The 12,238-nt window shown below is 35.6% G+C and overlaps 2 protein-coding genes across 2 annotated transcripts; both read left to right on the plus strand.

Annotated features, from left to right (window-relative positions):
- The first annotated feature begins 577 nt into the window (after nt 1–577).
- Nucleotides 578–6,941, plus strand: LOC114173090 (protein TPX2-like). The gene is made up of 18 exons (XM_028057313.1): nt 578–1,003; nt 1,093–1,227; nt 1,537–1,629; nt 1,936–2,077; nt 2,416–2,524; nt 2,932–2,982; nt 3,267–3,364; nt 3,455–3,530; nt 3,612–3,674; nt 3,959–4,045; nt 4,310–4,368; nt 4,459–4,537; nt 5,758–5,823; nt 5,917–5,979; nt 6,163–6,240; nt 6,336–6,380; nt 6,508–6,596; nt 6,675–6,941. Exons 1-18 carry the CDS (start codon nt 817–819, stop codon nt 6,691–6,693), a joined length of 1,539 nt encoding a protein of 512 aa, XP_027913114.1. The 5' UTR covers nt 578–816; the 3' UTR covers nt 6,694–6,941.
- A 2,033-nt stretch (nt 6,942–8,974) lies between these two features.
- On the plus strand, nt 8,975–11,215 carry LOC114168991 (subtilisin-like protease SBT1.2). Its single transcript, XM_028053999.1, has one exon. The coding sequence runs from the start codon at nt 8,975–8,977 to the stop codon at nt 11,213–11,215; it is 2,241 nt and encodes a 746-aa protein (XP_027909800.1).
- Nucleotides 11,216–12,238: the final 1,023 nt, after the last annotated feature.

Below are 12,238 nucleotides of genomic sequence, written 5' to 3' on the forward strand. Positions count from 1 at the left end.
TTTTGATTTTTATTTATTTATATTTTTTAAAATCTTGATCAAATTCAAATGTTTACCACTAAAAAAATTGATAGAAAACAACAAAATCTTTCGACTTAAAAGTGAAATATTCTGAATTAATTTTTCAAATCTTGTAATGTAAAGTGATAATTCCTCGATTCCGCCAAGGATAGCTTGGTAAAAGAAGAAATAGGGATTGTAAAAATCAAACAGGAGGTGCGACTATCAATCGCTACCTTTTCTTTGGATTGCATCTGTTACCCGGCCCAGCCCAGCCCAAGAAGGAAGAAATAGAGCCGTTAGGGAGAATTTGATTACAAAAGGTGAAGGAGGGGGCGCCGAAATTGCAGAGTCTGAGTAGTGTGACCACACATGACGCAGCCCAAAGCACCCCTTCCCTTCAAATTGTAGGCCAAGGGTGAATCCGTCCAAACACAGTGTCCCACACAATTCAAATTTTGGATCGTTGGTCGTTACTCACTTACCTCACGCGGGTCCCACACTAACCAGACAAACAAGATTACAAAACCGATGTTTCCCATTTCTATTTTACACTTATCCTAATTATCAATTAATTAAAATAATAATATAATACTATTTCTCTTTCTATCCCCTGTGGCTGTGGTGTAATTACGAAACCTCAACACTCAACTGAAAACACTTCGAGAGTGGCACTGCCAAATTTTCTTTCAGTTCGCGAGTTTGAACGCACACAAAATATTTATTTACATTAAATATAATATACATTATAATAATGATGATGGATGGCGGTGCGATTTGACATTTGAACCAAAACCTATCTCAGCGAGGAAGAAGATGATGATGATGGAGGAGGAGGAAGACATGGAGATAGAAGAGCCACTGATGTTTGTTGCTCATGAGATTGATTTGGATTATGAGTTCGACGCAGTTCGATTCTTCGATTTCAGTGTGCAAGAAACTCCTGATCAAGCTCTCCAAGCTCAACAATGGTTTCAATCCGCCGTCAGCTACCCTCCTTCCCGTCCGTTTAACCCTCTCTTTCTTCCTTTCTTTCATACCTCTTCATAAATGTCCGTTGTTTGCTTTTAATCACTCTTTTTTTTATTTCAGCTTTTGTGGCGAAGCTAGTGGTAAGAGAGGACGAATCAGAGGGTCTGGAATGCGCAACCACCGTTCACGGTGCCAAGCCTAATAATGTTCCGTCGGGGATTGGATTTTTGCGCTCCGTTTTTCACTATGACGGTGGTAGGCAATCTACTTCCCTTATTCTATTAACTTCACTCTCGTGCCGCTGAACACAGTCTGGATTATTGTGCGCATTTGTCACTTCCGTATTTAACTTTATGCTCATTTTAATCCTGATTTTTCAAAACGACATTCACTTTGATCCAATCCTTTTTACGCAAAAGATTAGGGATTAATGTGAGAATTTTGTAAAGGACTATGATGAACTACACTTTCAATGTCAGGAATAGAAGGAGAGTTGACTCCAATTTTGTACTAATAAATATTTTAGAAGGAGAGCTCACTGATGTATTTTTTTCTACACTCCAGGTTCAAAAGGAGGAGATGAGAGCGGGAACATCTCTGCCTTGCTGAGTGGAGTTCCACGGGATGTTAACGGGAACCTGTTACAAGTAACTCCAGGTAACCAATCTTATGGATGGCGTGGTGATAGATTTGCTGAGTAAGGAAAGACAGTTTTTAAAAAAAATAAAAATTGCTAAGCATCAACTGATTAGTTGCACCACTTTAAAATTTGGCTTCATGAAAAATAAAGTTCTTTAAACCCAATCCGTATCGGAGACAAACATGGAGCCATTAGATTCTTCTTCTATTATTTAGGACATTATGTTTTTTTGGATTTTTCTTTAAGTTTTTTTCCCCTTACTCTCTATCTCGAACTGTTTTTTTCCACCCCTTTGAGCTTGACATCCAATTATATCGTTCCAGGACTGACCTTTAGTAGCAAGACAATCAATGGCAATTTGAGTTCAAAAGTTAAATCTGCTGCCATGAAGGGTTCAACACTAATGAAACCTACTGCTAGTCAGTTGGCTAAGCAAAATCGGCCCCATCAAATTGTTAGCTCAAGGTGATCGTTGGAGAAAATTGCCCCTTTCTCAACATTCAAGGCGTGAATTATTAGTAAAATTCAAACAGTCAACACTATTTGATTAGTTGGAAAGCTCCTTTTTTAAATGAATTATATCACTGCATTTTGCCATGAGATATATTTTTGTTCAAACATGGTGCTTTTATTTAAATGCTTTCTTGCTTGGATGGTCACTCTGTCCATATGAAGCCAAGCATGCCGGAGTATTACTGCATTTAGTCCCTACTTACTCTCAAGTTCTGTGATGTTTTATGGTACAAAATAAACTGCTTTTCCTTATATTATCTATAACTCAACTATTCCTTTGTCCTCCTCAGGTTTCAGAAAGTACAAGATGGCAACAAAAAAATGAATTCGTCTACGTCTTTTGGCATAGAGTGTCAAGCCGCCAAACGACAGAAATTAGAAGGTGGCAGCTTGCACAAGGTCTGTAAATTTGACTTATCTACTTCTGCCTGTAATTATCTTATAGCTGAAGTGGCAACTGTTACTTATGTCTCTGCTTATGTTTGGATATAAGCCAGAAATTGAACTTTTAGTGCTGTAAAATTTTGTTTCGGCTCTCAATGAGTTGCTGATGATACATTTGTGGTTAAAATTGTTTTCCTTCTTATGTATCAGAAATGCTTTAAGAAAGTTACAAGAACTTAGTATCTTTTTGTGGTGAACAATTACATCATAGATTATTAGAATTAATTTTGGCTCCATGTTTACTGGGTAGCATGGAAGTACTTGAAACCATGAACCGAGAATTTAAATGTGTCTTTGCCAGCATTCCATTTACTTTTGACAGGGCAGTTGAAATTGCTTACTGTGTCTTTTTATGATAATAGGTTGGTGATGTGAAGCAGCACGTTAATTTTGTCCACAAGGCACCTAAGAAGGTAAGGACTGTGATGCAGACTGCTTGCGTAGATTGTACATGTCAAATATTATTGATTTGTATGATGCTCATATTTTGTCCCATGTATTTTTTGTTGTTATTCATTATTGCTTTCCCTATTTGATTTTTTCTCGTAAACAAAGAACAAAAATCCATCCTCATTGTTTTTCAAATTTGAATAGCTAAAGTAGTTGTTAAATTCCTCATAGCAAAGGGGATCATATTTAATTAGGGATTGAAAATAGGTCACATGATGGTGCTCTATCAATCTGCATATTATTGCAGGTTGCCAGTGTTGATCAAAATTATGGACATTCCAAGCTGAAGATTACAATTCCTAGAGAGCCTGACTTAGAAACAGCTCACAGAGCACAAAGGATTAGGTTTGTTATTCTAGTGTAGTAAAATCTTTGTGAAGATCATTTTCTCCCCTCACATAATTGAACTCAATTTATTACACATGTGCTTTCCAGACCTAAAAATGCTGCAGAGGCAGAAGTTGTGACAGTGGCAGCCCCCAGATTCAAAGCCCGGCCATTAAACAGAAAAGTTAGTACTTGCTGTGTTTAGGTTCATTTTTCTTGTAACCTTTTACATCATTTTCCCTAACTAGTTATGCTCATAATCTAGATTCTAAATGCTCCTTCGTTACCATTTTCCAAGAGGAGCACACCACGATTGCCTGAATTTCAAGTAAGCTCTTGACACTTCCTTTCATACTTCATCCAGTTTCATTACCATTTCATCATGTAGAGGATGCAAAGAGACACATAAGTTGAAACTGTGTGTTTCAAGCACAACATGGAATTGATATTTATTTAGTGAATATAATAAACACAAAGATTCAGTTTTCCTAATTATTATACACACTCACACTAAATACAATAATACAGTAAGTGGAAAAGAATCGAACCAATTATTTACCAGAGACAGCATTGTTTATCTTGTTCATGTTCTTTTTATCTCTTGCTTCTCAGGAATTTCATCTCAAGACACAGGAGAGGGCCATGCAGCATACATCTGCGTCTTCGTCATCTTCACTTCATTGCAATGATTCAAATAAGGTTAATTTAGCTCCCACGATTTTAAATAGTAATATTAATGTCTCTTCACATAATTGTATTATTTGATTAGGCCAATCTCATTCATTTTCCTTGTACCTGATATGCAAATTACATTGGTTATGAAATTTCTAAAGCTTCAATTGCTTGTGATTTTTACCTGGATTTTCTTGCTTTAGTTTTTTGTGACAAAATATAGATATGTCAAAAAATTGTTTCAAGATGGAGGAGAATAGTATCTGGGAAATTGAACTTTACTGGTTGCAGGATTTGGACAAATCTACAACTGTTTCTGCTCAAGAAAATAGAATCGGGGATTTGAGAAGGTACTGTGATTATAAATGCAGAATTAACATTCTAACTCAATAAATCATGTAACAATGGTCTAACTTCAAAGTACTCCCTTTTGCACACAGGCCATCTGCCATGGGTGCTCCAAAGCATGATGGGTTGGACTTTGCACATAGTTTTAAAGCTCGGCCTCTTAATAAGAAGGTAACCAGATATTAGCAATGTATTTGGTATGAATATACCTGGACTGTGGTCCTACAGAGAAATGAAACAATAAACTTTAAATTATATTCCTGTTGTTGTATAAGATTTTCAAATTTCTTACTTTTAACCAAGCATATATCTTTAATTAAAATAGTTCATACAATTTTTTATCACTTTAAGAGATATATATAAGTCAATTGCATAACGAATTGTTTTTTTTTAAAGTAAAATATGTGTATATCTATCATTCATGTAAATACAATTTCAGTCCAAGTTATATTTCCAGTCAAACTAATTCTTGGTGTAAAACAAACAGGCCCTTGGTCGTCAAAGTAATTTAATTTCATGAAGAAAAGCAGTTATTTTGAAAATAAGAACTTTGTTAGCATCATTATATTATATAATATACTTGCCATCTGTATCTAGACTAAAAAATGTTGATTTAGTGTCTGTCTCGATTTTCTTAGAACTTAAAAGCTAAATTAACTTTAAAAATAGTAACTGGAAATGTAAGTTAAAGATTTTGGTATTTCTGTAACTATTTAAGCTTAAAAGATAATATTTCAAGTTGAAATAAAGAAGGAAAAGAAGTCAGAAGCCAAAGCTCCCTTTTAAAACTTCTCTTCATTAAAAAGAGAATTGCTTTTTTATAAGTTTCATATCTTAAAATTCTGTTTGGCAAAACTTCTCCTTTTAAGAAGAAACAAAACCAATCCAAGTTATAGCGAGGCTCTACCACCGTAGTGGGTGGTCCGGTTGACATTTATGATACGTTTGTTGGCTAGTTTTACTTATGAATTGTATCTTAAAATTGCTGCTTTGTATACAAGTTCTCAGACTCTTATTTTCATTTTCCCTTCTTATTCTTTTTTTTGTGAATTCAGAAAATATTTATTTTCTTCACCCAGTCTTAGGATTAACATAAAGTTATTTTTTTAACATTTTGTCTACCTGTGAAACTCAAGTTATTGTACTTAATCTCAAACTCAAAATAAATAATGTAAATAAAAGTATGATAACTTTTGCTTATAAAACCTTCTTTTGCTTATGATTTTTCTGTATTTGAAATAGTTTGATCTGTGAAAGATGGGGGAATTCACATGAATTTGTATTAAAATAGTTCATTTTCATTCTCTTACCTGCATCAAGTATGTTCTACCTTTCTTTCCACTATTATTTGTTTGATCTGCTGTGTTACCAACGGTAAATTGTCCGTGCAGATTCTTTCAAGTAAAGGAGATATTGGTGTTTTCCGGAACAGAAAGCAGGAAACCACTGTGCCAATGGTGAGTTGGTTTGCTTGTTTTTTCACCCTTTAATAATAACGGTAGTATGGTTGAAGAACTTGTCTATATCACATCTTGCTTCAATTTATACAGGAATTTAACTTCCATACGGAAAAGAGGATTCAGCATAATCCACCAATTGAACTCTTTAGCAAGGTGAATTAACGCTAATCTCTTTATTGCTCCTTTTAATTTTTTTTTGTTTTACTGCAATTTCTTTTGATTTACTCCTGCGCTATTTTGCATGAAGGGTTCTTCACTTAATCCTGCACTTAAACTTTTTGATTCAAGTCTAATTCCATTTATTCTCATTCATTTTCTATTTTAAAATGTTAACAGATGTCCCTAACATCAGAAGTCCACTCAAATAATGGATCTCACTTGAAACTGCCTCGGCATTCAAAAGTGTTTAGAGAGGTTTTCCTTCTATAATTTTGAATTGAATATGACGATCATAAATTGTTTTTTATTTGTCTTGATATCATACTGAGTTGTTCCTTTCTGGGTGTAAGGATTCAAAAGAAAATATAGGGAGTTCTTTTCAAGGGAATGCAAAGGTAATAATAGCTCTGCATGAAAACATTTAACCCTTGATTTTCATTCATATCCATTTTTGCTTCTTCTCCTTCAACTTCGAATGCTTTTCATGTTAAATATTAACCTTTGCTGACACAATTGTTGTAGGAAACGCCTTTCATATTTGGAGGAAAGCAAATTCACAGTAGGAGAGAAGGCTGCGACCCTGAAGCTGGTACTCTATTTACTGCGAGGAGGTATGCATAATTGCTGCTGCTGCTGCTGTTTATGTTCGGTATTGGCTATATTATCCACTTTCTGCTGAAATGGTGCAGGAGCTTGGGTATTCGATGACGGCAATATAAACATTGGTCAATGTGCAAGATAGCTGGGAAAATATGTCTACTGAGTTGAACTTCGATTACGACATAGCTGAATCTAACAGGCACCTAACAACTTCTCTCAGATTTATTCAAGTACACAGAATCTTAGAAAATTACTGTTAGGACAGAAGTTAGCATACTAAATTCTGCATCACTTGTATCTTGTAAAACTTCCTCTAGATCACAATCCGTTAATAAAATCGTTAACAGGTATTACTACATAGCTGAATCTAACATGCGCCAACAACTTTCTCAGATTTTATTTTTCAGTACACAGGATCTTAAAAAATTTGCTGTTTGGACAGAAGTTAGCATACTAAATTATGCATGACTTGTATCTTTCTAAGCCCAATAAAGTGATAAATTAATGAAATATTATACTTGAACTGATTATATCATTGATCAGCCAGCTAAAGATATATTACTTAGCTCCGAATTATCAAATCTAAACATTTGAACCGATATTCAAATTGTGAGAGTAGTGATGGAGATGGTTGTTTGCCAGGGCACTGAAGTGAAGCCAAACATTTAGTTTTGTTTATTTATTTTGAAAAAGAGTTCGGGTTAAGATATGCAGAAGCTTAACTACATCCCGTGAGTGAAAATCTTTTTGATTTTGTAACTTTGGATTCCGGAATCAGGGAATCGACCTCACAAGTCAGATGCAGAGAGGTGCTTTTTGTAATGTTTTTGCACAATACCTTCTTTGTAACAGATACTTTGGATTGGATGTAGAGAAAAACTTTGAACACTGGTATCTTGACACGAGTTACATTCATTTGATACAGCTTTTTTTCATGAAAGAGTGAAAAATAAGATCAGTGTCAAAATAATATTTTCCAAGAACTTTTGACAGAATGCAGGAGTATGTGCATATATTATTTTGTCTTTTGCCAAAACAACACGTTGTATACTGGACATACAAGAATGAATTAACTTATTCTTGACTATCATCTTTTTACATAAATAATACGAAAATCATATTTTTACTCGTGTGAATACTCCATATGTATATTACTTTTGGTTTGATTTTGTGCCATGTCAAGAAGGTTTTTTAAGTGTTAATATATTAGTAGTACTTATTTGAAGTAAAATATTAATACGTCTTCCAAAAGAAGATGAGTGATACTTTGACATCTCCTTTTAAACTTTTATCACCGTCTACCCATTTTTTATAATAATTTTTATTTAACAATTTAATTTAATATCCTAATTTAATGTTTTATTATTAATCACATTTATCAAAATGGTTGTATTTACGAAAATTATTGAGACTCAAATAATCAATCATGAACTCAATACCTTGACACTCAAAATTACTTTACAATTGCAATTTTTGAATTGAAAAAGAAAAATGTTAGTACTTTCTCTTCACTGTCAATCTATTACCATATACATATATAATCTAACTACTAAAGAATGTTCTCTGAAGTAGTTGCCAATTGTTAAGATATAAATTTTCTCTTTCACATGACAATTGATTGAAGTATTTAATTTAGCACCAACTTTAATTTTCTAATTTTTTTTTTCATTTATAAAATATAAACTCAAACCTTCAAATTATCTTACCTAATTCCATTCGTACAAATTGTCATCTAGCTTGATACAGATAACATCGGCTGATTAATTTTCAAAGGTGTATAGTATTTGAAACATTAAGAACTAAAAAAAAGTGAGATGAAGAGAATTTTTTTATAGTATAAAATTTATGCAGAAAAGAAAGAGTCACTACAAATAATTATAGACAAATATTGTATATATAAATATGTAAATTGTCTTTTTGCGTGCAACTGATGAGAAGAAGAGAAGCATATGATATAGAACACAGCTGTCGGTAGAGTGTAGTCTCCGCCAATTAATTATCACACAAGAGTTAGAGCGAACATTACCATGTTACTTCCTTATTTTAAGCATTCATTTTCTTCATACTTGCACACAATAAACCGTCTTAGGCCAGCAAATTATTGTAAGAAATTACACCTTCTACCAGTATTTTTCTTTTCTCATACAAAACACTGTACAAAATACAAAAGAGAGGAGAGAAAGCTGAGATAAAAATAACTAACATGACAGACAAAGCTAAAAAATAACGTTAATTAATTATACTGCAGGCCATTTCCTTCCTTGTTTGCTGAGTATAGTAAAACATTGACCAATTTGTGTTCCACTGCATGTATATATATACATGCATGGTATTAAGCCAATTTCAACCCAAGTAATTAACATTTCTCCAGAAAATTAAGTTCCCAACGATGGAGAAAAGCATGTACGTGATGGAGCTTGTGTTTCTTCTCGGTCTCATTTTCATGCTTGGCACCAATGCAACTTCATTTGCCGAAGACCATGGCAACAAGTTGCAAACTTACATTGTTCACGTGAAAAGGCCTGAAAGTAGACCTACTCTTGAATCAGAAGAGTTGCATAACTGGTACCACTCCTTCCTTCCACAAACCTCCAACAAGGATCGAATGGTTTTCTCTTACCGCAATGTGGCCTCTGGATTTGCCGTGAAGTTAACCCCAGAAGAAGCCAAGGCTCTTCTAGAGAAAGATGAGATTGTGTCAGCTCGTCCTGAAAGGACACTTTCTCTGCACACAACACACACTCCATCGTTCTTGGGGCTGCGACAAGGAGGAGGATTGTGGAATAGTTCCAACCTTGGCCAAGGCGTCATAATTGGAATCATAGACACAGGTATATACCCTTTCCACCCATCTTTCAGCGATGAAGGGATGCCACCTCCACCATCCAAATGGAACGGGCACTGTGAATTCACAGGGCAAAGAACCTGCAACAATAAACTCATCGGTGCAAGGAACTTGCTCAAAACCGCTGCTGAAGAACCTCCTTTTGAAAACTTCTTCCACGGAACTCACACTTCTGCGGAAGCTGCTGGAAGATTTGTAGAGAATGCTAGTGTTTTTGGCAACGCTCAGGGAACTGCTGCTGGCATGGCGCCTAATGCTCACTTGGCTATGTACAAAGTGTGCAATGATCAAGTAGGGTGCACTGAAAGTGCCATCTTAGCCGCAATGGACATAGCCATTGATGATGGTGTTGACGTTCTTTCTCTTTCCCTTGGATTAGGCTCTCTTCCGTTCTTTGAAGACCCTATTGCCCTTGGTGCATTTGCGGCTATTCAGAACGGAGTTTTTGTTAGTTGCTCAGCCGCAAACGCTGGCCCTGACTACGGCACTCTCTCTAACGAAGCCCCGTGGATCCTCACCGTTGGTGCAAGCACTATTGACAGAAAGATAGCAGCAGTGGCAGTACTTGGAAATGGTGCAGAATATGAAGGGGAATCTTTGTTCCAACCCCAAGACTTTTCCCCTACACTGTTGCCACTTGTGTATCCTGGTGCAGATGGAAACATCAACTCCAGCTTCTGTTTCCCTGATTCCTTAGACAACGTTGATGTGGAGGGAAAAGTGGTGGTGTGCGACATAGGTGGAGGATTTTCAAGTCTAGCCAAAGGACAAGTAGTTCTGAAAGCTGGTGGCGCTGCCATGATTCTCGCCAACCCAGAAACTCTTGGCTTCAGTACTTTCGCTGTTGCTCATGTTTTGCCTGCAGTGGAAGTTAGTTACCTTGCTGGGTTGGCCATAAAGTCTTACATAAACTCAACTACCTCACCAAATGCAACAATCTCGTTCGAAGGAACCGTGATTGGTGATGCACTTGCTCCCGCAGTTGTTTCATTTTCTTCAAGGGGTCCAAGCCGGGCTAGCCCTGGGATTCTGAAACCTGACATTGTCGGACCAGGAGTGAACATTTTAGCTGCATGGGCTCTCTCTGTAGACAACAAATTCCCACCATACAATATTGTTTCAGGAACATCAATGTCTTGTCCTCACCTCAGTGGTATTGCTGCATTGCTCAAAAGTGCACACCCTGATTGGTCCCCTGCGGCTATAAAATCAGCAATTATGACCACTGCCAACACGGTCAACCTCGGAGGAAAACCCATATTGGACCAGAGGCTTCTTCCTGCTGACATATTTGCCACTGGTGCAGGCCATGTTAACCCTAACAAAGCGAATGATCCGGGGCTTGTTTATGATATTCAGCCAGATGATTACATTCCCTATTTGTGTGGTTTGGGTTATGATGATAGAGAAGTTGGAATTGTTGTGCAAAAGAGAGTGAGATGCTCCGATGTAACAGTGATACCAGAAGCACAACTGAACTACCCTTCGTTTTCTATTGTGTTGGGTTCTACGACACAGGACTACACCAGAACATTGACCAACGTTGGACCTGCAGAGGCAACTTACATAGTGGATCTTGAAGTGCCTCTGGCGACTGGGATGAGCGTGAACCCTAGTCAGATAACATTCACGGAGGTGAACCAGAAGGTTACATTCTCTGTGGAGTTTATCCCAGAGGAGAAGGAAAACAGGGGCAACCAAAGTTTTTCTCAGGGTTCTCTCAGCTGGATCAGAGTGTCTGACAAATACACTGTTAGAATCCCCATATCGGTTATTTTCGAGTGATGGATAGTTGCATGCATGCATGCATGAGGGTGAGATGATGATGCTCAAGAAATAAAGAAGGGATGAAATGTCTAAGAAGGTTAATTTGAAGGGTTGGTCCTGTAATACTGTGTTAAGTCCCTAGTAGTAGAATAGTTCATTTAATTCATTAAATAATCTGTTGTGTTCAGATTGTCTCTGATGGCTGAAATGCACCACTTGTCATTTATTTTTTAATGGAATTGTTTTCTAATCAAATATAGTGTTGTCTTCATCTTCTGCAGGCTGCAGTTCATAAAGTGTGTTGGAATATGATATTACTGGAAAATAATGTTTTAATAATTTTCTCTTGTGTCCTATTCTAAGTGGTTTTATTTTATGTCTTTACATTTACTTAATTTTTTATATCTCAAAAACATTTAGAAGATACACCTAAAAAATTATCAAAATTTAATTCCTAAAATATCATTGTCTTGTTTATTATTATTGGGCCTAAAATCACTTTAGTCCTAAACCTCTTTTGTCATATTTTGATCCGTCAAAATATGGGTTGGGTTGACCCGTCTTACAATTTAATATTGAGTTCAATGGTTCGGTCTGTTCTGCGGACTCATAGGTGTGAATTTTTTTTTGAGTAAAATAATTTTTTTATTTTTTATAATAATTGATATTTATTTTTTATTAAAATAATTTTAATTAGTTTAGCTAATAAAAACAAGAAAAATAACAAAAAAATTATAATTAAAAGAAGATTATAATTAAAGTAATTAGGCCCAAATGGGAAGAGGAGTCTTAGGGATGGATATATAAAAAAGGGAGGTGCACATAGAAAAAGATAGCTACCGATGAAAAGTATATTTATTATACATTTGTTGACTAGTTTGAATTAGAGAATAAGATAAGTATGTTCCATGGAGAAGTTGAATGTTGGTTACTTGATATATGTGTTATGGGAATGCATTAGTTATATTGTTAGTTGAAATTGTATTATATAAATCCTTGTAAGGTTACAATAAACTCTTGTATTAAGTGGAACCTAGTTTC

This window comes from Vigna unguiculata, chromosome 2 (genome assembly GCF_004118075.2).
Source record: "Vigna unguiculata cultivar IT97K-499-35 chromosome 2, ASM411807v1, whole genome shotgun sequence".
Lineage (NCBI taxonomy): Eukaryota > Viridiplantae > Streptophyta > Magnoliopsida > Fabales > Fabaceae > Vigna > Vigna unguiculata.

Bases quoted from the DNA above. Each gene is read 5' to 3' on its own strand.
- LOC114168991 (XM_028053999.1), top strand. From the start codon at position 8,975: ATGGAGAAAAGCATGTACGTGATGGAGCTTGTGTTTCTTCTCGGTCTC.
- LOC114173090 (XM_028057313.1), top strand. From the start codon at position 817: ATGATGATGATGGAGGAGGAGGAAGACATGGAGATAGAAGAGCCACTG. The intron at 2,078-2,415 runs GTGATCGTTGGA...TGTCCTCCTCAG, and splicing joins CATCAAATTGTTAGCTCAAG to GTTTCAGAAAGTACAAGATG. The intron at 3,675-3,958 runs GTAAGCTCTTGA...CTTGCTTCTCAG, and splicing joins CACGATTGCCTGAATTTCAA to GAATTTCATCTCAAGACACA.